The sequence below is a fragment of the Bombina bombina genome, chromosome 3, assembly GCF_027579735.1.
Source record: "Bombina bombina isolate aBomBom1 chromosome 3, aBomBom1.pri, whole genome shotgun sequence".
Taxonomy (NCBI): Eukaryota; Metazoa; Chordata; class Amphibia; order Anura; family Bombinatoridae; genus Bombina; species Bombina bombina.
This window is the reverse complement of record NC_069501.1, coordinates 232305017-232330341: the sequence shown is the minus strand read 5'-3', so window position 1 is coordinate 232330341 and position 25325 is coordinate 232305017. Positions and strand designations below refer to the sequence as shown.

At 40.6% G+C, this 25325-nt stretch overlaps 1 protein-coding gene across 1 annotated transcript in view; it reads right to left on the bottom strand.

Moving 5' to 3' along the window:
- Positions 1–1392: 1392 nt before the first annotated feature.
- BLTP2 (bridge-like lipid transfer protein family member 2) overlaps positions 1393–25325 on the bottom strand; it is a 258947-nt gene continuing 235014 nt past the window's right edge. Inside the window, 2 exon segments of the mRNA XM_053706196.1 lie at positions 1393–3351; positions 3636–3770. Coding sequence (XP_053562171.1) covers positions 3175–3351; positions 3636–3770 — 312 coding nt within the window. The 3' untranslated portion in view covers positions 1393–3174.

Genomic DNA, 25325 nt, shown 5'->3' with positions numbered 1-25325 from the left:
CCTCCCCCCTATTTACGTATGTTTGATCTTTGATGTCAGATTTTGTTGTGTAGTTATATATAGCATGATACTGTCACAGTCCTTAGTCTGGAATCTAAAACCACAGACATGCACCAGTGAGGAATAGAACCACAATTTGCTGAGATCAACAAATAAGAGTTAAGTGTAGCAAAAAGATACTGAATACTGCACAGTGCTACTGGGGAAAGCAGCAGTAAACGTGTATCACCAGGCTGTGATTTAATGTAAAGGGATTTTAGGCTACTTAACCCTATGTCTGCCACCTGTGCTCTGTATGAGCACTAAAATATTTGCAGGAGGGAGAAATATTGCCGGGTAATCCCTATTTGCATAGTATGCAAGGTAAAAGTATTTGAATATCAGAGAGTTATGCATGCGGATCCATTAAGAAATATATATATATATATATATATATATATATATATATATATATATATATATATATATTAGTGCAGGCCTGATTAAATAAAGTACAGCGTTGTAAAACTAACTTCCAAGAAAGGCTAAGAGAAATGCTTTTTGACGACTGAAATATCGGAGGTGTAAGATACCATAGTTAGAGTGTGGGGCAGGTATGCGTATAAACCTTACTGAGACAGGCATAAGCTAGGCTAGGTTACGATATATTAGGTAGAGTCTTGCAGGATCTCATTATACTGTAGATAGTACTTACTTTAGGCCTGGGTGAGCGGAGCTCCGTTTGGTTGCAGCGCTGGTAACAGGTGGAAGGAGCAGCAGGTGGATGACGTCACCGCGGACTGAGAGAGAGAGCTCCTGGCTTCCGTGTACACTGATCTGTAGTGAGAGACGCGGTGCAGCTTCTGCTGACAGGACGTGGATGTGCAATGGAGACACAGGAAAGGTGACTGTGGCGTCACAGAGATTGTAGACTGCAGGAGAAGCAAGGATCACAAGTAGATTGGAGGTATTGAAGGGGAAGTCAATATGCGGTAAGCAAAAGAACAGCAGTCGGTAGTGAACAGAGTTCACACAGAGCATGGGCTTGTTGATCAAAGGCAGAAATGCTTCAATACTAAGCGAAGTACGTAGGGCCTAGGTCAGCTTTAAATAGGGTGGAGTTGAGGATGCAGAGATAATCCTTAAAGACACAGTAAAAGACGTAGCCAAAATGTAGAATTGGAAAATAGTCCTGACAGATACATATACACACGATTGAAATAATCTATTTTATTTACTTTTCCCCCCTCAAACCTCAATAAAAAAATGGTTATCATGCAGTTTTTTTATGGCCATGTTCCAGCTACATGGTTAGAATGGCAAATCTGATGATATAGTGTACAAAGTAATGATTCCATGCCTTTTACTCAATTAATAGATAAACCAAATGGCGTAAAAAAAGACACAACACAGTTTTTAAAAGTAACAATATGATTTTTTTAATCATTGTTGGTGGAGAGCGATCCGTACCAAAAAGTGCAAATGTTTGCAGATGAGAGCAGGATTTTATACATCTATGTAGCAGCATCAACTGCACCCAGTCCCACCTATATGCATATAAATATGTATTTATATATTTATATAAAAAAGTTAAACACCACTTTTTAAAATGCTCTTAAACCAAAACTTAATAGATGCACTGTGACAAAATCAAGTCAAATTCCACCCTACAAGGCTGATCAAGGTTCAACCTAATAAAACACAACCCCTCAACTCAGTGTTAGAAAAAAATAAAGGGGATGTGTCATTGATAAAAAAAAAAATCCAATAAGGGAACAGACACATAATAAGATCAATTCCTGGCAAAATAAAGGGACAGTCTAGTCAAAATTAAACTTTTATGATTCGGATATGGCATGCAATTTACTTTTTTCAAGTTTGCTTTTTTTTCTCTTGGTATCCATTGTTAAAAGCTAAACCTATGTAGACACGCATGCTAATTTCTAAACCATTGAAGGCTGCCTATTATCTCAGTGCATTTTAAGTTTTTTTTACAGCTAGACAGCACTAGTTCATGTGTGCCGTAAAGATAACAGTGTGCTCACTCCCGTGGAGTTATTTATGAGTCAGCACTGATTGTCTTAAATTGTCTGCCAAAATAACTAAAATAAGGGGGCAGTCTGTAGAGGATTATATACAAGGTAATCACAGATTAATATAACCGTGTTGGTTACGCAAAACTGGGGAATGGGTTATGAAGGAATTATCTATAATTTTAATCTGGAATAGACTGTCCCTTTAATTAGCAGAATAGAATATTTTTCTGGAAAGCTATTTTCATATCGGTGTTAATATACCCTAGCATTGGCTCACTGGTAGTAAAGTGGTTAAGTAAGATAAAGCATGCTTAGGCATAACCAGTGACTGGGTTAAAAGCTCATATTCCACTTCGCCTTAGGCCGCCTTCTGTTTATCACAATGTAAAACAGACTCTGAAAACTTTTAGAAACACCTGCCTTCTTTCATATCACATCATTTCATCTCTACTCTCCCTTGGGTGGCTATTCACTAAGCCGGCTCAATCTCCACCAGTTTATTGCATTGTTGCTGTAAAGGAAACGTAAAATGCTCACACACTGAATGAATGTAGGCCATAAAATTGATTTGCATAAATTCGCCAATGATGTAGATACAAATCCAAAGATTTTGGGCTAACTGTGGAGCATTATACATGCAAGTTTTTTGCTCTGTCCCAGTCAGGAAAAGAGTTTTCTACTCTTTCCTTGGGTTAAGCCAACCACTGAGATTTTACACAAATGTGGAGGCAGGGTTAAGAATGTAGGTTCTGGTCTCCTGCCACACACATGAGCCATTGTGATAATGCCTTGAGATATAAGAAAAACACTGTCCTCCCCTAAAACACCATTCATTGAATGTATGATCCCATTGCAGCATCCCTGATTAAGACGAAGACTTCAGCTGTGTTAGTTCTAAAAACTGACTAAAGGATATGAGCTGTTACATGAACATAAGGCTTGGTTCCCTACCACCATTTTCAATTTTGTAACTGCTGCAACTTCCAAAGATAAATAAAGTTTTGCGATTTTAATTTAATGTCCAATTTCAGGACAATCAAGTAAGCAGAATACTGTTCCTCACAATCATTCATCTTCACATCACAGATAGGGTCAGTACATTTAGAGGATGACTCCTTTAGTCTCTAGATTTGGGAAGCAAGACTCTCTCATACGTATGTTATTTCCTCCTCCCGAATATTGACTTCTTGCCAGGATTTTTATCACTCATGCTCAGCCCAATCAGCAGCCGAGCTTTCTCATCCTCCTCTTGCTGGTTCATGTCAGTTTTTGGGTCACTCTTGCCTTTGGCTTCCGCACCAGCAGCAGGCTTTAAACGTAGCTTCTCTTTGATCACCTGTACAGCATAGTAAAAAATGGCCAGTTAACAAGAGGGAATCTAGAGGGACTACAATAATATGCATTAGCCAATAAAACCATTGTCACAATCAGGGCTGTGATGAAAGCTTGACTGCTTGAGGGAAAAAAGAAAAGAATCGAACAAAAGACAAAAAATAAAATAAAGGAGCAAAGAAAAGGAAGAATTAAGAAAAACAAGGAATTGCATACGACATAGCATTTAATATAAATAAAATACATACACAGGTATCGAACACTGTACAACGACCCTGCTAGGATTACCTGAGCCACTAATGCCTTTCTGCTGTCCCTTTTTACTGCCATGGCAAAGTCCAGCCATGTCCATGTATTGTTGTGATATTCTAGGCAAGGAAGCACCAAGTTGAGGTCACCCCAGTCCACACTGTTCTTCTCACCCTGAAAATGTAATACAGTGACATTTCACTGTTTTTTACTCACCAATAAATCCATTTATTCAATCTATAAATCTATTTATATTCACAGTGACAATAAAGATAATCTTACAAATATATAAAAATGTGATCATGTAGATAAGAAGTCATGATGATCCACGGGGTAAAAGCTTGCTGGCTGATAACCGGAACTCCCTCAGCTGTATTGGTAGGCAGTGACAAGCCCAACAAGCATAATGTTGGCTCTTTTACATGTGACAAAGAAAACACTTTAATTTCCCATCAACATGCCCCCATTATCTTGGTTCTTCTTCCATAAATGAAAATGTCACTTAGTCCTTGAGTTACAAATATTTAGCCGTTTAGTAGAAAAACATAATTTATGCTTACCTGATAAATTTATTTCTCTTATGGTGTATCCAGTCCACGGATCATCCATTACTTGTGGGATATTCTCCTTCCCAACAGGAAGTTGCAAGAGGATCACCCACAGCAGAGATGCTATATAGCTCCTCCCCTAACTGCCATATCCAGTCATTCGACCGAAACTAGCCGAGAAAGGAGAAACCATAGGGTGCAGTGGTGACTGTAGTTTAAAATTTAGACCTGCCTTAAAAGGACAGGGCGGGCCGTGGACTGGATACACCACAAGAGAAAATTTTTTATCAGGTAAGTATAAATTATGTTTTCTCTTGTTAGGTGTATCCAGTCCACGGATCATCCATTACTTGTGGGATACCAATACCAAAGCTAAAGTACACGGATGAAGGGAGGGACAAGGCAAGTACTTAAACGGAAGGGACCACTGCCTGTAGAACCTTTCTACCAAAAATAGCCTCCGAAGAAGCAAAAGTATCAAATTTGTAAAATTTTGAAAAGGTATGAAGCGAAGATCAAGTCGCTGCTTTGCAAATCTGTTCAACAGAAGCCTCATTTTTAAAGGCCCAGGTGGAAGCCACAGCTCTAGTAGAATGAGCTGTAATCCTTTCAGGGGGCTGCTGTCCAGCAGTCTCATAGGCTAAGCGGATTACGCTCCGAAGCCAAAAAGAAAGAGAGGTTGCCGAAGCCTTTTGACCTCTCCTCTGTCCAGAGTAAACAACAAACAGGGAAGATGTTTGACGAAAATCTTTAGTCGCTTGTAAGTAAAACTTTAAAGCACGGACTACGTCCAAATTATGTAAAAGACGTTCCTTCTTTGAAGAAGGATTAGGACCCAATGATGGAACAACAATCTCTTGATTGATATTCTTGTTGGAAACTACCTTAGGTAAAAACCCAGGTTTTGTACGCAGAACTACTTTATCTGTATGGAAAATCAGATAAGGAGAATCACATTGTAAAGCTGATAACTCAGAGACTCTACGAGCCAAGGAAATAGCCATCAAAAACAGAACTTTCCAAGATAAAAGTTTGATATCAATGGAATGAAGGGGTTCAAACGGAACGCCTTGAAGAACCTTAAGAACCAAGTTTAAGCTCCATGGAGGAGCAACCGGTTTAAACACAGGCTTAATACTAACCAAAGCCTGACAAAATGCCTGGACGTCTGGAACCTCTGCCAGACGCTTGTGCAAAAGGATAGACAGAGCAGAAATCTGTCCCTTTAAAGAACTAGCTGATAATCCTTTATCCAAACCCTCTTGGAGAAAGGACAATATCCTAGGAATCCTAAACTTACTCCATGAGTAATTCTTGGATTCACACCAATGAAGATATTTGCGCCATATCTTATGGTAGATTTTCCTGGTTACAGGCTTTCGTGCCTGTATTAAGGTATCAATGACTGACTCGGAGAAGCCACGCCTTGATAAAATCAAGCGTTCAATCTCCAGGCAGTCAGTCTCAGAGAAATTAGATTTGGATGATTGAAAGGACCTTGTAGTAGAAGGTCTTGTCTCAGAGGCAGAGGCCAAGGTGGAAAGGATGACATGTCCACCAGGTCTGCATACCAGGTCCTGCGTGGCCACGCAGGCGCGATCAAGATCACCGATGCTCTCTCCTGTTTGATTTTAGCAATCAGTCGAGGGAGCAGAGGAAACGGTGGAAACACATAAGCCAGGTTGAAGAACCACAGTGCTGCTAGAGCATCTATCAGCGTCGCTTCTGGGTCCCTGGACCTGGATCCGTAACAAGGAAGCTTGGCGTTCTGGCGAGACGCCATGAGATCCAATTCTGGTGTGCCCCAACGATGAACCAATTGAGCAAACACCTCCGGATGGAGTTCCCACTCCCCCGGATGAAAAGTCTGACGACTTAGAAAATCCGCCTCCCAGTTCTCTACACCTGGGATATGGATCGCTGATAGATGGCAAGAGTGAGTCTCTGCCCAGCGAATTATCTTGGAGACTTCTAACATCGCTAGGGAGCTCCTGGTCCCCCCTTGATGGTTGATGTAAGCCACAGTCGTGATGTTGTCCGACTGAAATCTGATGAACCTCAGGGTTGCTAACTGAGGCCAAGCTAGAAGAGCATTGAATATTGCTCTTAACTCCAGAAAATTTATTGGGAGGAGTTTCTCCTCCTGAGTCCACGATCCCTGAGCCTTCAGGGAATTCCAAACTGCACCCCAACCTAGAAGGCTGGCATCTGTTGTTACAATTGTCCAATCTGGCCTGCGAAAGGTCATACCTTTGGACAGATGGACCCGAGATAGCCACCAGAGAAGAGAATCTCTGGTCTCTTGATCCAGATTTAGCAGAGGAGATGTAGGCGCGCAAATGGCACTATGTCCATCGCCGCTACCATTAAGCCGATCACTTCCATGCACTGAGCCACCGAAGGGCGCGGAATGTAGTGAAGAACACGGCAGGAATTTAGAAGCTTTGATAACCTGGACTCCGTCAGGTAAATTTTCATTTCTACAGAATCTATCAGAGTTCCTAGGAAGGAAACCCTTGTGAGGGGTGATAGAGAACTCTTTCCCTCGTTCACTTTCCACCCATGCGACCTCAGAAATGCCAACACTATGTCCGTATGAGATTTGGCAATTTGGAAGTTTGACGCCTGTATCAGGATGTCGTCTAGATAAGGGGCCACTGCTATGCCCCGTGGTCTTAGGACCGCCAGAAGAGACCCCAGAACCTTTGTAAAAATTCTTGGGGCTGTAGCTAACCCGAAGGGAAGAGCCACAAACTGGTAATGCCTGTCTAGAAAGGCAAACCTTAGGAACCGATGATGATCTTTGTGAATCGGTATGTGAAGGTAAGCATCCTTCAAATCCACTGTGGTCATGTACTGACCCTCCTGGATCATAGGTAGGATTGTCCGAATAGTTTCCATTTTGAACGATGGAACTCTGAGGAATTTGTTTAAGATCTTTAGATCCAAAATTGGTCTGAAGGTTCCCTCTTTTTTGGGAACCACAAACAGATTTGAATAAAATCCCTGTCCTTGTTCCATCTGTGGAACTGGATGGATCACTCCCATTATTAGGAGGTCTTGCACACAGCGTAAGAATGCCTCTTTCTTTATCTGGTTTACAGATAATCTCGAAAGGTGAAATCTCCCTTGTGGGGGGGAAGCTTTGAAGTCCAGAAGATGTCCCTGAGATATGATCTCCAACGCCCAGGGATCCTGAACATCTCTTGCCCACGCCTGGGCGAAGAGAGAAAGTCTTCCCCCTACTAGATCCGTTGCCGGATAGGGGGCCGTTCCTTCATGCTGTCTTAGAGGCAGCAGCAGGCTTTCTGGCCTGCTTGCCTTTGCTCCAGGCCTGGTTAGATTTCCAGGCCGGCTTGGATTGCGCAAAAGTTCCCTCTTGTTTTGTAGCAGAGGAAGTTGATACTGCACCTGCCTTGAAGTTTCGAAAGGCACGAAAATTAGACTGTTTGGCCCTTGATTTGGCCCTGTCCTGAGGAAGGGTATGACCCTTACCTCCAGTAATGTCAGCAATAATTTCCTTCAAACCAGGCCCGAATAGGGTCTGCCCCTTGAAGGGAATGTTAAGTAATTTAGACTTTGAAGTCACGTCAGCTGACCAAGATTTAAGCCATAGCGCCCTACGCGCCTGGATGGCGAATCCAGAATTCTTAGCCGTTAGTTTAGTCAAATGAACAATGGCATCAGAAACAAAAGAATTAGCTAGCTTAAGTGTTCTAAGCTTGTCAAGTATTTCAGTCAATGGAGTAGCTGTCTGAAAGGCCTCTTCCAGAGACTCAAACCAGCAGCAGCAGTGACAGGAGCAATGCATGCAAGGGGCTGCAGGATAAAACCTTGTTGAATAAACATTTTCTTAAGGTAACCTTCTAATTTTTTATCCATTGGATCTGAAAAAGCACAACTGTCCTCGACAGGGATAGTGGTACGCTTTGCTAAAGTAGAAACTGCTCCCTCCACCTTAGGGACCGTCTGCCATAAGTCCCGTGTGGTGGTGTCTATTGGAAATTTTTTTCTAAAAATAGGAGGGGGGGGGGGGAAACAGCACACCGGGTCTGTCCCACTCCTTAGTAATAATTTCTGTAAACCTTTTAGGTATTGGAAAAACGTCAGTACACACCGGCACCGCATAGTATTTATCCAGTCTACACAATTTCTCTGGCACTGCAATTGTGTCACAGTCATTCAGAGCAGCTAAAACCTCTCCAAGCAACACCCGGAGGTTCTCAAGCTTAAATTTAAAAGTAGACATATCTGAATCAGGTTTCCCCGAGTCAGAGACGTCACCCACAGACTGAAGCTCTTCCTCAGCTTCTGCATATTGTGACGCAGTATCAGACATGGGCCTTAAAACATCTGCGCGCTCTGTATTACGTCTAACCCCAGAGCTATCGCGCTTTCCTCTGAATTCAGGCAGTCTGGCTAATACCGCTGACAGGGTATTATCCATGATTGCCGCCATGTCCTGCAAAGTAATCGCTATGGGCGTCTTTGATGTACTTGGCGCCATTTTAGCGTGAGTCCCTTGAGCGGGAGTCAAAGGGTCCGACACGTGGGGAGAGTTAGTCGGCATAACTTCCCCCTCGTCAGAATCCTCTGGTGATAATTCTTTTAAAGATAACAGCTGATCTTTATTGTTTAAAGTGAAATCAATACATTTAGTACACATTCTCCTATGGGGTTCCACCATGGCTTTTAAACATAATGAACAAGGAGTTTCCTCTATGTCAGACATGTTTATACAGACTAGCAATGAGACTAGCAAGCTTGGAAAACACTTTAAATCAAGTTAACAAGCAATATAAAAAAACGTTACTGTGCCTTTAAGAGAAACAAATTTTGCCAAAATTTGAAATAACAGTGAAAAAAGGCAGTTAAACTAAAAAATTTTTTACAGTGTATGTAACAAGTTAGCAGAGCATTGCACCCACTTGCAAATGGATGATTAACCCCTTAATACAAAAAACAGATTAACAAAACGAAAAATATGTTTTTTAAACAGTCATAACAACTGCCACAGCTCCTACTTTTGAAGCCTTTTGAGCCCTTCAGAGATGTCCTATAGCATGCAGGGGACTGCTGAGGGAAGCTGAATGTCACAGTTTGTAATTTTAACTGCACAAACTGTAACTTTTATACTATAACAGTGGAAAGCCTCAGGAAACTGTTTCTAGGCAAAAATAAAGCCAGCCATGTGGAAAAAACTAGGCCCCAATAAGTTTTATCACCAAAGCATATATAAAAACGATTAAACATGCCAGCAAACGTTTTATATTGCACATTAATCAGAGTATATACCTCTGATAGCAAGCCTGATACTAGTCGCTATTAAATCACTGTATTTAGGCTTAACTTACATTAATCCGGTATCAGCAGCATTTTCTTGCAAATTCCATCCCTAGAAAAACTTAACTGCACATACCTTATTGCAGGATACCCTGCACACCATTCTCCCTCTGAAGTTACCTCACTCCTCAGACATATGTGAGAACAGCAGTGGATCTTAGTTACTTCTGCTAAGATAATAGAAAAACGCAGGCAGATTCTTCTTCTAAATGCTGCCTGAGATAAAATAGTACACTCCGGTACCATTTAAAAACAATAAACTTTTGATTGAAGAAAAAACTAACTATATTTTACCACTTTCCTCTAACTATCTCTAACTACCTCCAGCTATGTTGAGAGCTTGCAAGAGAATGACTGGGTATGGCAGTTAGGGGAGGAGCTATATAGCAGCTCTGCTGTGGGTGATCCTCTTGCAACTTCCTGTTGGGAAGGAGAATATCCCACAAGTAATGGATGATCCGTGGACTGGATACACCTAACAAGAGAAATAAAGGAAAACTTAAACTGTCCTGGATGTTGAGATATAAGGAAGTATCATGAAGTGTTGTTAGGACTGCTTAGAGTTCTGAGTTGACAATGAAATGGATGGTGCCTTTAGTAGGATGTTTTTTAGATGAAAAAAAAACTAAATTTATGCGTACCTGATACATTATTTTCTTTCCTGGCATGGAGAGTAACAGTAATGAATGAATTTGTAGACTCTCCATGCCATTGGAAAAAAAGCCTTTTATCTAAATTTGACCACCTTTAATACAAATATGTTGGTAAAGCGGTAGGTATAATATACACAATATACATCTTTGTTTAACATTCAAGGGGTTATTTTCTGTGTTGCCTTTCGTCTTGTTTTATGGTATTATTTACAGATACTTTAAACATTTGTTTCCCTGAATAAAGTTTGAAAAAAATTAAAAGGAAAAGATAAAGCTAGATGTGAAACGTGCGTTTGTCTCATTCCATTCTCAAGCCAACAGGCTGTATTGTGTGACATAACATTTGTAGTTATAAGGACTGATTTCAGTTTAGTTGGTAAAGAGACTAGCATAGAAATACCCTACCTTTTTAAATAATTGTGACAGGAAAACACGAGAGTATAGTTAGTGGCCATCCCTTATTCCTTCACTTGTTGGAATAGTCACTCACAGTTTATGTACAGGGATCTTTTTTACTTGTATTACATGTACAAATGAGGATAATTACCCATTTTGTGCTCGTCTCTCTCGATGGAGTAATTTTGGGGTTTCTTTTTTTTTTTTTTTATTGATTGGTTGGTTGTTTGGCATTAGAGAAAGGAATGGCTAGATTTATTATTTGCTTTTAATGTTTTTAGTATTTTAATGGGTCACTTTTTTATTAGAACTAATTAAAAGTTATGTTTTTGTAAATTGATGGAATTTTTTAAGCATGCTTTGGAGATGCTTCTGTTTTCTTTATATGTTACTGTTCAGATTGTCAGAATCTCTGAAGTCCCAGGAAACCTTGTACGATGGCTATGACAGGACTTGGCTGCAGATTATATAAGTCTGCTTTAGGGAACATCAGAGCCTTTGAATATCTTGTTTACAACTTGCCTTACTTCCCCAATACAGTATATATGTGATAAATAGTGAACTTGTCTTCAAGAGACATCTGCTCACTCTGTTTTTGCGCTAGATCACATTCCATTTGCTAGAAAGATTAAACAAACTATAATGATTTTTTGTATTTACAACGTTGTTTTTAAGTTCTTTTAAAAAGTTATTAGGCAAAGCAGACTTTGTACTTCCAAAACAAGTTGTTTAATGAAAGTACTTTTTTTCAGGAGAACAGTAAGGCTTAATACATTTTTGTTCTTATAACAAAACGTATTACTTACTACACATACATACACATTATAAAACAAATTTCACAAATACAGCAGCATAAAAAGTACTGGTATAAAGGAAAACCATAAAAGTACATAAAAAACATAATTTATGCTTACCTGATAAATTTATTTCTCTTGTAGTGTATCCAGTCCACGGATCATCCATTACTTATGGGATATTAACTCCTCCCCAACAGGAAGTGCAAGAGGATTCACCCAGCAGAGCTGCTATATAGCTCCTCCCCTAACTGCCATTACCAGTCATTCGACCGAAAACATGCAGAGAAAGGAAAACCATAGGGTACAGTGGTGACTGTAGTTTAATGGAAAAATTACCTGCCTTAAAGTGACAGGGCGGGCCGTGGACTGGATACACTACAAGAGAAATAAATTTATCAGGTAAGCATAAATTATGTTTTCTCTTGTTAAGTGTATCCAGTCCACGGATCATCCATTACTTATGGGATACCAATACCAAAGCTAAAGTACACGGATGACGGGAGGGACAGGCAGGCTCTTTATACGGAAGGAACCACTGCCTGAAGAACCTTTCTCCCAAAAACAGCCTCCGAAGAAGCAAAAGTGTCAAATTTGTAAAATTTGGAAAAAGTATGAAGAGAAGACCAAGTTGCAGCCTTGCAAATCTGTTCAACAGAAGCCTCATTCTTAAAGGCCCAAGTGGAAGCCACAGCTCTAGTAGAATGTGCTGTAATTCTTTCAGGAGGCTGCTGTCCAGCAGTCTCATAGGCTAACCGTATTATGCTACGAAGCCAAAAGGAGAGAGAGGTAGCCGAAGCTTTTTGACCTCTCCTCTGACCAGAATAAACGACAAACAGGGAAGACGTTTGTCGAAAATCCTTAGTTGCCTGTAGATAAAATTTCAGGGCACGGACTACATCTAGATTGTGTAGCAGACGTTCCTTTTTCGAAGAAGGATTAGGACACAAAGATGTAACCACAATCTCTTGATTGATATTCCTGTTAGTGACCACCTTAGGTAGGAACCCAGGTTTAGTACGCAGAACTACCTTGTCTGAATGAAAAATCAGATAAGGAGAATCACAATGTAAGGCAGATAACTCAGACTCTTCGAGCAGAGGAAATCGCCATTAAAAACAGAACTTTCCAAGATAACAACTTGATATCAATGGAATGAAGGGGTTCAAACGGAACCCCCTGTAAAACATTAAGAACTAAGTTCAAACTCCATGGTGGAGCAACAGTTTTAAACACAGGCTTGATCCTAGCTAAAGCCTGACAAAAAGCTTGAACGTCCGGAACTTCTGACAGACGTTTGTGTAAAAGAATGGACAGAGCTGAAATCTGTCCCTTTAAGGAACTAGCGGATAAACCCTTTTCTAAACCTTCTTGTAGAAAAGACAATATCCTCGGAATCCTAACCTTACTCCATGAGTAACTCTTGGATTCGCACCAATATAAGTATTTGCGCCATATCTTATGGTAAATCTTTCTGGTAACAGGCTTCCTAGCCTGTATTAAGGTATCAATAACTGACTCAGAAAAACCACGTTTTGATAAAATCAAGCGTTCAATTTCCAAGCAGTCAGCTTCAGAGAAATTAGATTTTGATGTTTGAAGGGACCCTGGATCAGAAGGTCCTGTTTCAGAGGTAGCGACCAAGGTGGACAGGATGACATGTCCACTAGATCTGCATACCAAGTCCTGCGTGGCCATGCAGGCGTTATTAGAATCACTGATGCTCTCTCCTGTTTGATTCTGGCAATCAATCGAGGAAGCATCGGGAAGGGTGGAAACACATAAGCCATCCCGAAGGTCCAAGGTGCTGTCAAAGCATCTATCAGAACCGCTCCCGGATCCCTGGATCTGGACCCGTAACGAGGAAGCTTGGCGTTCTGTCGAGACGCCATGAGATCTATCTCTGGTTTGCCCCAACGTCGAAGTATTTGGGCAAAGACCTCCGGATGAAGTTCCCACTCCCCCGGATGAAAAGTCTGACGACTTAAGAAATCCGCCTCCCAGTTCTCCACTCCCGGGATGTGGATTGCTGACAGGTGGCAAGAGTGAGACTCTGCCCAGCGAATTATCTTTGATACTTCCATCATTGCTAGGGAGCTTCTTGTCCCTCCCTGATGGTTGATGTAAGCTACAGTCGTGATGTTGTCCGACTGAAACCTGATGAACCCCCGAGTTGTTAACTGGGGCCAAGCCAGAAGGGCATTGAGAACTGCTCTCAATTCCAGAATGTTTATTGGTAGGAGACTCTCCTCCTGATTCCATTGTCCCTGAGCCTTCAGAGAATTCCAGACAGCGCCCCAACCTAGTAGGCTGGCGTCTGTTGTTACAATTGTCCAGTCCGGCCTGCTGAATGGCATCCCCCTGGACAGATGTGGCCGAGAAAGCCACCATAGAAGAGAATTTCTGGTCTCTTGATCCAGATTCAGAGTAGGGGACAAGTCTGAGTAATCCCCATTCCACTGACTTAGCATGCACAATTGCAGCGGTCTGAGATGTAGACGTGCAAAGGGTACTATGTCCATTGCTGCTACCATTAAGCCGATCACCTCCATGCATTGAGCTACTGACGGGTGTTGAATGGAATGAAGGACACGGCATGCATTTTGAAGCTTTGTTAACCTGTCTTCTGTCAGGTAAATCTTCATTTCTACAGAATCTATAAGAGTCCCCAAGAAGGGAACTCTTGTGAGTGGAAAGAGAGAACTCTTCTTTTCGTTCACCTTCCATCCATGCGACCTTAGAAATGCCAGTACTAACTCTGTATGAGACTTGGCAGTTTGAAAGCTTGAAGCTTGTATCAGAATGTCGTCTAGGTACGGAGCTACCGCAATTCCTCGCGGTCTTAGTACCGCCAGAAGAGCACACAGAACCTTTGTGAAGATTCTCTGAGCCGTAGCCAATCCGAATGGAAGAGCTACAAACTGGTAATGCCTGTCTAGAAAGGCAAACCTTAGATACCGGTAATGATCTTTGTGAATCGGTATGTGAAGGTAAGCATCCTTTAAATCCACTGTGGTCATGTACTGACCCTTTTGGATCATGGGTAAAATTGTCCGAATAGTTTCCATTTTGAACGATGGAACTCTTAGGAATTTGTTTAGGATCTTTACATCCAAGATTGGCCTGAAAGTTCCCTCTTTTTTGGGAACCACAAACAGATTTGAGTAAAACCCTTGTCCTTGTTCCGACCGCGGAACCGGATGGATCACTCCCATTAATAAAAGATCTTGTACGCAGCGTAGAAACGCCTCTTTCTTTATTTGGTTTGTTGACAACCTTGACAGATGAAATCTCCCTCTTGGGGGAGAGAATTTGAAGTCTAGAAGGTATCCCTGAGATATGATCTCTAACGCCCAGGGATCCTGGACATCTCTTGCCCAAGCCTGGGCGAAGAGAGAAAGTCTGCCCCCCACTAGATCCGTTCCCGGATCGGGGGCCCTCGATTCATGCTGTCTTAGGGGCAGCAGCAGGTTTCCTGGCCTGCTTGCCCTTGTTCCAGGACTGGTTAGGTCTCCAGCCTTGTCTGTAGCGAGCAACAGCTCCTTCCTGTTTTGGTGCAGAGGAAGTTGATGCTGCTCCTGCTTTGAAATTACGAAAGGAACGAAAATTAGACTGTCTAGCCTTAGGTTTGGCTCTGTCTTGAGGCAGGGCATGGCCTTTACCTCCTGTAATGTAAGCGATAATTTCTTTCAACCCGGGCCCGAATAAGGTCTGCAATTTAAAAATAAAATAAGCAATTTAGATTTAGAAGTAACGTCAGCTGACCAGGATTTTAGCCACAGTGCTCTGCGTGCCTGAATGGCGAATCCGGAATTCTTAGCCGTAAGTTTAGTTAAATGTACTACGGCATCTGAAATAAATGAGTTAGCTAACTTAAGGGCTTTAAGCTTGTGTGTAATCTCATCTAATGGAGCTGATTCAAGTGTCTCTTCCAGAGACTCAAACCAAAATGCTGCTGCAGCCGTGACAGGCGCAATGCATGCAAGAGGTTGCAATATAAAACCTTGTTGAACAAACATTTTCTTAAGGTAACCCTCTAACTTTTTATCCATTGGATCTGAAAAGGCACAGCTATCCTCCACTGGGATAGTGGTACGCTTAGCTAAAGTAGAAACTGCTCCCTCCACCTTAGGGACCGTTTGCCATAAGTCCCGTGTGGTGGCGTCTATTGGAAACATCTTTCTAAATATCGGAGGGGGTGAGAACGGCACACCGGGTCTATCCCACTCCTTAGTAACAATTTCAGTAAGTCTCTTAGGTATAGGAAAAATGTCAGTACTCGCCGGTACCGCAAAATATTTATCCAACCTACACATTTTCTCTGGTATTGCAACTGTGTTACAATCATTCAGAGCCGCTAACACCTCCCCTAGTAATACACGGAGGTTTTCCAGCTTAAATTTAAAATTTGAAATATCTGAATCCAGTTTGTTTGGATCAGAACCGTCACCCGCAGAATGAAGCTCTCCGTCCTCATGTTCTGCAAATTGTGACGCAGTGTCTGACATGGCCCTAATATTATCAGCGCACTCTGTTCTCACCCCAGAGTGATCACCCTTACCTCTTAGTTCTGGTAATTTAGCCAAAACTTCAGTCATAACAGTAGCCATATCCTGTAATGTGATTTGTAATGGCCGCCCAGATGTACTCGGCGCTACAATATCACGCACCTCCCGAGCGGGAGATGCAGGTACTGACACGTGAGGCGAGTTAGTCGGCATAACTCTCCCCTCGTTGTTTGGTGAAATATGTTCAATTTGTACAGATTGACTTTTATTTAAAGTAGCATCAATACAGTTAGTACATAAATTTCTATTGGGCTCCACTTTGGCTTTAGCACATATAGCACAGATATCTTCCTCTGAATCAGACATGAAAATTAATAAACTGAAAAGTTATAGCATCAAATCTTTGTAAAAAACACAATTTTAGCAAAGGATTGCTCCCATTAGCAAAGGATAACTAACCCTGATAGCAGAAAAAAAAAAAAAATACAGAAATAAACGTTTTTTTTTTATCACAGTCAACTACAATCTCACAGCTCTGCTGTGAGTGATTACCTCCCTCAAAACAAGTTTTGAAGACCCCTGAGTTCTGTAGAGATGAACCGGATCATGCAGGGAAGACAATAAACTTCTGACTGAATTTTTTGATGCGTAGCAAAAGCACCAAAAAAGGTCCCTCCCCCTCACACATAACAGTGAAAGAGATCAGTAAACTGTCATAAATTAAATAAAACGACTGCCAAGTGGAAAAAAATAGTGCCCAAAACATTTTTTCACCCAGTACCTCAGAAAATTAAACGATTTTACATGCCAGCAAAAAACGTTTAACATTAATAAATTGAGTGTTATTAAAAAGCCTGTTGCTAGTCCCTGCAAATTAGGCTAAAGTTTTATGCATACAGTATAATTCCAGTGAAGTGCCATTCCCCAGAATACTGAAGTGTAAAATATACATACATGACAGCCTGATACCAGTTGCTGCTACTGCATTTAAGGCTGAGTTTACATTATATCGGTATGGCAGAATTTTCTCATCAATTCCATTGTCAGAAAATAATAAGCTGCTACATACCTCTTTGCAGATTAATCTGCCCGCTGTCCCCTGATCTGAAGTTTACCTCTCCTCAGATGGCCGAGAAACAGCAATATGATCTTAACTACTCCGGCTAAAATCATAGAAAAACTCAGGTAGATTCTTCTTCAAATTCTACCAGAGAAGGAATAACACACTCCGGTGCTATTATAAAAAAACAAACTTTTGATTGAAGGTATGAAACTAAGTATAATCACCACAGTCCTCTCACACATCCTATCTATTCGTTGGGTGCAAGAGAATGACTGGTAATGGCAGTTAGGGGAGGAGCTATATAGCAGCTCTGCTGGGTGAATCCTCTTGCACTTCCTGTTGGGGAGGAGTTAATATCCCATAAGTAATGGATGATCCGTGGACTGGATACACTTAACAAGAGAAAAACGCTCTAACGTTAGGTCCAAAGCAGTGATACACTACGTGGAGCTAGTTGAACATATCTGGTTAGCCAATAACAAGAGGTATATGTGTGTAGCATCCAATCACCAGCTAGTAGCGTACTACTGCTCCTGGGTGTACTGAGTGGAAAATTCCGGGCGGCGTCCATGAAAGGTCACAAGACTGTAAGCTGCTTCAGACCTCAGCATTAATCTACGCAAAAATTGATGCTAAAGTGCCAGATTTGTAAAAATTCGATTAAAAACAGGGGCACCTTAATTCATAAAAATTTACATTTCACTCGTGTTGTGAAAAAAACTTACCTTTTAATCTTCACAGCAGCTCCAGCTTCCTCCGGTCGTTGCAAGCCATTTCTGACGTCAGAAATGATGGATAGGTCATCCTCCAAGCACGGCTCCCCCCCCCCCCCCGGGGAATCAGTGTTTGATTCAACGCCGTGATTGAAGGAAGCCGGATTCCTCATTTTAGACCCAGGAAGAGGCTTTGCAACGGGTGGAGGAAGCTGGAGCTGCTGTGAAGATTAAAAGGTATGTTTTTTTCACAACAGGAGTGAAATGTAGATTTTGATGAATTAAAGTGCCCCTGTTTTTAATCAAATTTTTTAAAACCGGGCACCTTAGCATCAAAATTTACATTCAATTTAAGTAAAAGCCATTTTAAAATAATTTAAAAATAATAATGCAGTATTGATTGTGTACTTCCTATAAGCACTGCGGAATCTGTTGGCGCTCTACAAATAACCGATAATAATAATAATAATCTCCACTGGCTAATGGAGACAGACACACCTCTCTATGCAAGTGTGACAAGAAAACATTGATTTATTTTAGACAAAAAAAAACTCGATTTAATTCCAATTACTAGTGGGAATTTAACTCCTGGCCAGCAGGAGGAGGCAAAGAGCACCCCAGCAGAGCTGTTAAGTGTCACTTCCCTTACCCATAATCCCCAGTCATTCGGCCGAAGGAAAATGGAAAAATAAGATAACACAAGGGTATAGAGGTGCCTGAGGTTTATACTAAAATATTCTGCCTTAACAAGGGTGGGTCGTGGACTCTCCATGCCCGGAAACAAAGAAATTTTTCAGGTAAGCATAAATTTTGTTTTCTTTCCTGAGGCATGGAGAGTCCACAATTTCATTCCAATTACTAGTAGGAACCAATACCCAAGCTAGAGGACACAGAATGAAAGGGAGGGAGAACAAGGCAGGAGGACCTAAACAGAAGGCACCACCGCTTGAAGAACTTTATTCCCAAAAGAAGCCTCAGCTAAAGCTAAAGTACTTTGTAAAATTTATAAAAAGAATGCAATGAAGACTAAGTGACCGCCTTGCAGATTAGCTCCACAGAAGCTTCATTTTTGAAAGCCCAGGAAGAAGAGACAGCCCTAATGGAATGAGCGGTAATACTTACAGGAGGCTGATGTCTAGCTGTCTCATATGCTAAATGGATAACACTTCTCAACCAGAGAGAAAGATCCGTAGAAGTGGCCTTCTGACCCTTACGCTTACCAGCGAAAAGCAGAAGATTGCTTGAAAATAAAATATTAGAGCATGCACAACATCCAGGTTGTGTAACCAATGATCCCTCTGAGAAGGAGGATTCGGACAAAAAGAAGGAACAACAATTTATAGAATGAAGTTGTGATCCGATACCACTTTGGGAACAAATTCCAATGTAGTACACAGGACTGCCCTATCCGCATGAAAAATAAGGTAAGGGGAAAGATGAAATAGCAAGTAGATAAAAAACTTTCCATGATAACAACCTAATATCAACTAAATGCATAGGCTCAAATGGATTAACAGGTTAAAACATAGGCCTGATTCTGACCAAGGCCTGAACAAAAGGATCTGGCAAAAGGACTGACTTTGATTCGCACCAAACAAGTATTAGCGCCATACCTTATGGTAAAACTTACAAGTAACAGGCTTAGAGAAACTAGATTTGGATGGAGAAAGAGACCCTGAAGTAGAAGTTACTTCCACAAAGGCAACCTCCAAAGGGGAAGAGATGACATCTTAATCAGATCTGCGAACCAGATCCTGCGAGACCAGGCAGGAGCAATTGGAATCACAGACGTCAACTCCTGCATGATACAAGCAATGACTCGAAGAAGGAGCTAGGCAAATAAGTATAATAATGTATCTTTCTAGAAACTTAGCACCCAAACACTGCCAACCTTAAATACACAAATTATCCCAAGTTAATTTGCAACAAAGATACAAACACAATATAGGTGGCGCAAATACTAATGCTGGTTTGGAAAGAAACCATATAAATTAAAAATTCCTGAAAAGACAGCTCTTATAAATAAATTATATATATTTCATAAATAAATAAAGTTCTCAGGATTCAAGTAAGTTAATTACATATATTCAATAAATGAAGTTCTCAAAATTAAAACATGTTAACATAGATCACACCGGTGTCAAACTACTAACAGCCTTCACACTTGCTCGCATTCATACACAGAGCTCTGTAATCAGAATATCACAATAAAAATATCCCAATAAAGTGAATTTCATAAAAAATTGCTTTAAATGAGCATAACTTGGACCTAGATCTTGAAACTTAATAGAGTTTTATTTTCAGAATGTGATCTAAATACTTATTTCCGTTATGGTATTGTTCCGTGATGGGTATTATTCTGTGTAAACTTGTTATTAAGATACCCCTGGTTTTCATTTGTCTTATCTTCATAACAAGTTTACATGGAATAATACCCATCACAGAATAATACCATAACGGAAACTAAGTATTTAGATCACGTTCTAAAAATAAGTTTCAAGATCTAGGTCCAAGTTATGCTAATTTAGAGCAATATTTTTAGGTAATGTACTTTATTTGGCCCACTCACTGAATTTCACTGAAACTCAGAGTGATATTCCCACTAAGATTGTGTTCAGAGATTTTTATTGCGATATTCTGATTACAGAGCTCTGTGTATGAATGCTGTTAGTAATTTGACACCGGTGTGATCTATGTTAACATTTTTAATTTTGAGAACTTCATTTATTAAATATATGTAATTAACGCAAAGAAGGAGAGCAAACCGAGGGAACAGGTACACCAGACTTAATATCCAAGGCACCGCCAGAATGTCTATCAGAGCGGCTAGTGGATCTCTAGATCTAGAACCATACTTGGTAAGCTTCGCATTTAGATGTAATGCCATCAGATCCAACTCCGGAAACCCACCACCTGAGAGTTATATTGTAAAAACCTCTGGGTGGAGAGCCTGCTCCCCTGGACAAAAGATCTGTCTGCTCAGAAAATCTGCTACCCAGTTGTCCACCCCTGGGATGCGGATGGCAGAGAGAATATAATCGTGAGATGCCACCCACTGGAGAATGCAAATCACCTCCTTCTCTGGAGGTTGATATACGAAGATGAGAAGAAGTTGTCCCAATAAAAACTGAAAAAAATCGGACTGAACCTATTTGAGTCCAAGCTGAAGAGCATAGGAAACTGCTCTCAGTTCTAGAAGAGTATTGGGAAAGAAGGCTTTGGAAAGCTTGCTCCCCAGAACGTCAGGCTGGCGACCAAGGTCACAATCTCCGAAGATGTTCTCAGGAAGAAATTCCCTGAGACAGAAGATCCTGATAAAACCACCAAGGGAAGGAGTCTCTTGATATGGAGTCTAGGACTATCCTTTGAGAGATATTCAAGTGGTCTCTGATCCATTGTCTGAGTATGCATAACTCAGGAAAAGGAAAAATGTCCATGGAAACCACCATTAGACCATTTCCTCCATACACTGATCCACTGATGGACGTATAAAGTACTGAAGAGAAAGACAAGAAACAAGAATTTGAATTTTCTGAACTCCGTCAGAAAAATCTTTATAGGCAGGTAATTTATGATCGATCCCAAAAGGCATACCCCTGGTAATTGGTACCAGGGAACTAGCTAAGTAAAAGATGGCGCTTAAACCAAGATATCGTCCAGGTACGGAGCCACCGAAATGCCCTAAGTTCTGATCACTGCCTGAAGAGCCCATAAAAGCTTCATAAGGAATTGAGGTGCAGAGACAAAACTGAAAAGAAGGACCACAACTAGGAAGTGTTTGTCCTGAAACACAAACCGAAAGGATTGGAAATACTCCTTGAGACAGGAACATGAAAGTACGTGTCCTTCAGGTCTATGGAAGTCATGAATGACCCTTCTTAGATGAGGGAAGAATAGAACAGATAGTCTCCCCTTTGAAGGAAGGCTGACAAATCTGTTGAAAATCTTGACGTCTAAAAAGGTTTCACCAGAGGAACTGAAACAATTCCTCCTAGAGAAATCCTATACACAGATTAAGAAAAACTCTATAACTGGATTGTAAATAAACTAGATATGAGAAATCTGCCTCAGAGAGGACAAGATTTGATCCTATACTGTATCCCTGGGATACCACTTCCACTGCCCAGAGGTCTGGGACAACACGATCCAAGCTTGATGAAAGAAAGCTTACCTGATCCGAAACTGGATCGGGGGTGGACCCTTCTTGCTAATTTAGACTCAGAAGAAGATATTCTGGATTGATGGTCTTCCAAAACTTGCTCCATGAGCAATAGACTGACTCAGAATTAGAAGATGATGAGGAGTTATGTCCTTCGAAGATGCGAAAGGAACGAAAATTAGAAGTCTGACGACCCCTAAGTATACCTCTTCATCCTATGAAAAACTCTTCACCTCAATATGAAGGATAAAAAAAACATATATTCTTATAAAGAAAAACATAGCAAAAAATACATTAGTGTCCTTAAAACACTAACAATTAAATATGATACCTGAAACAGGCATCAGAAGAAATCACCTCCATATGAGAGATTAATATAAGCCCCTAAACATAATTTAGGAAACATACATGTCATAAAATTCCACATTGGAATGCTTGCTGTCACCTGAAGCACATGCCAGACAAGGAAGCAGGAGCTTTATCTGGGTTTAAACCCACAACCTTCTGTTTCAGGAACCTATACCAAAAAGGAGAGCCCCTGTACAGAGTAGAATAACAAATAAATCTTATTGTGTGATATAATATGTTATGTAACAATCCACTGGGATCCCAAATTGATACCATATACTGGAACAATATTAAGGGGATTGGTACCATCCACAAAGAAAAATAAGAAAACCTCAAGGAAGGTTTTATATGATCAACTATAAAAAAAACTCTTGAAAAGAGTAATCTATAAAGTAATTATAAATACCATTAATCACCACAAGATGGTAGTAGATAACAAGGAATCTCTGTTAAACAAAATGGAAGGATAATGGAAAGAAAAGGTAACACTTTCCATAAAAAAACCTCTACTAAAAAAAGAACATAAAGAGTAAGCCTCTGACTGTATGATCATAACCTAATACCCAAAGACTAAAGACAGATATTCACAGGAACCAGCCAAAAAATATTCCTGGGAACCTGAGATATAAATAATAATACACCGGAAATCTTAGGACGTTCCAAGCAGTTCATGGAGCGAAAATACCGCCATGGATAAAAATACCCTCTATAGCATCAACCTTACCAGACAAACTGAGAGGAAATGTACAAACACAGAAGCCACTAAATATGCCGTGAAAATTCCCTAGGGCCAACTCATGCTGCTTAGTTGTTTATGCAGCCCTGAAAAGTTTGCTGCGTGTGTTGTACACAAACGCCTGGTATGAGCCGAGACTTAACTGAGAACAGCAAAAGTGGCTAAAAAACATAATTTATGTAAGAACTTACCTGATAAATTAATTTCTTTCATATTGGCAAGAGTCCATGAGCTAGTGACCCTAGTATGGGATATACAATCCTACCAGGAAGGGCAAAGTATCCCAAACCTCAAAATGCCTATAAATACACCCCTCACCACACCCACAATTCATAATAGCCAAGTAGTGGGGTGAAAAAGAAAGAAGTAAACAACATCAACAAAGGAATTTGGAAATAATTGTGCTTTATACAAAAAAATCATAACCACCATAAAAAGGGTGGGCCTCATGGACTCTTGCCAATATGAAAGAAATTAATTTATCAGGTAAGTTCTAACATAAATTATGTTTTCTTTCATGTAATTGGCAAGAGTCCATGAGCTAGTGATGTATGGAATAGCAATACCCAAGGTGGAACTCAACGCAAGAGTCACTAGAGAGGAAGGGTGTCAGGGTTTTTTCCCCTGTTGTGTTTGCCATGTGCTGCTGGCAGCCATTTTACTCACCTCTCTTCCTGACTATGGTGCATTGTGGGGGATGCTGCTCATATCCTGCACTTCCTTTTATGGCCAGACTGGTGTGCATCATCCATGTGAGACAGGATGCAGTCTCAGAATTGTGATGTCATCACTTATTATTTAAATGGCCTCTGTTCAGTATGATTTGCCTTTGCGTTGTCTCAGACCTGTTTGTGAGAGTTCCTGTGTATTACCTGGCTGCCTGACGTCCTTCCTGGTTCCTGATCCCTGGCTTGTTCCTGATTCCGGCTCGTCTGACTACCAGCTTTGGTTTTGACTCCTGGCTTGTTATTTGACTTGTGGACTTATTATTATTTTTTGCTATTAATATAGGTGTGATTTTTTTTGCACTTCTCGTCTCAGTCTGATTCCTGGCACCCTGACTGAGGGATAAAATAAAAAACAGCCATTTTTCGCTGAAGAAAATTAATCCACAACCCAAAATATAAGTTTATTCTCATAAATGAAAGGAAAAAAACTTAAAACATAAGCAGAATAATCAAACTGAAACAGCTGCCTGAAGAAATTTTCTACCAAAAACTGCCTCCGAAGAAGCAAATACATCAAAACGGTAGAATTTAGTAAATGTATGCAAAGAAGACCAAGTTGCTGCTTTGCAAATCTGATCAACTGAAGCTTCATTCCTAAAAGCCCACGAAGTGGAAACTGATCTAGTAGAATGAGCTGTAATTCTCTGAGGCGGGGCTTGACCCGACACCAAATAAGCTTGATTAATCAAAAACTTTAATCACGATGCCAAAGAAACGGCAGAAGCCTTCTGACCTTTCCTAGGACCAGAAAAGATAACAAATAGACTAGAAGTCTTCCTGAAATCTTTAGTAGTTTCAACATAATGTTTCAGAGCTCTCACCACATCCAAAGAATGTAAATATCTCTCTAAAGAATTCTTAGGATTAGGACACAAGGAAGGGACAACAATTTCTCTATTAATGTTGTAAGAATTCACAACCTTAGGTAAGAATTTAAATGAAGTCCTCAAAACTGCCTTACCCTGATGAAAAATTAGAAAAGGAGATTCACAAGAAAGAGCAGATAATTCAGAAACTCTTCTAGCAAAGAGATGGCCAAAAGAAATAACACTTTCCAAGAAAGTAGTTTAATGTCCAAAGAATGCATAGGCTCAAATGGAGGAGCCTGTAAAGTCTTCAAAACCAAATTAAGACTCCAAGGAGGAGAGATTGATTTAATGAAAGACTTGATACGAACCAAAGCCTGAACAAAACAGTGAATATCAGGAAGCTTAGCAATCCTTCTGTGAAATAAAACAGAAAGAGCAGAGATTTGTCCCTTCAATGAACTTGCAGACAAGCCCTTATCCAAACCATCCTGAAGAAACTGTAAAATTCTAGGAATTCTAAAAGAATGCCAAGAGAATTTATGAGAGGAACACCATGAAATGTAAGTCTTCCAAACTCGATAATAAATCTTTCTAGAAACAGATTTACGAGCCTGCAACATAGTATTAATCACAGAATCAGAGAAACCTCTATGACTAAGCGTTCAATTTCCATACCTTCAAATTTAATGATTTGAGATCCTGATGGAAAAACGGGCCTTGAGACAGAAGGTCCAGCCTTAATGGAAGTGGCCAAGGTTGACAACTGGACATCCGAACAAGATCCGCATACCAAAACCTGTGAGGCCATGCTGGAGCCACCAGCAACACAAATGATTGCTCCATGATGATCTTTGAGATCGCTCTTGGCAGAAGAACTAAAGGTGGGAAAATTTTAGCAGGTTGATAAGGAAGTGTCAACGTATCCACTGCT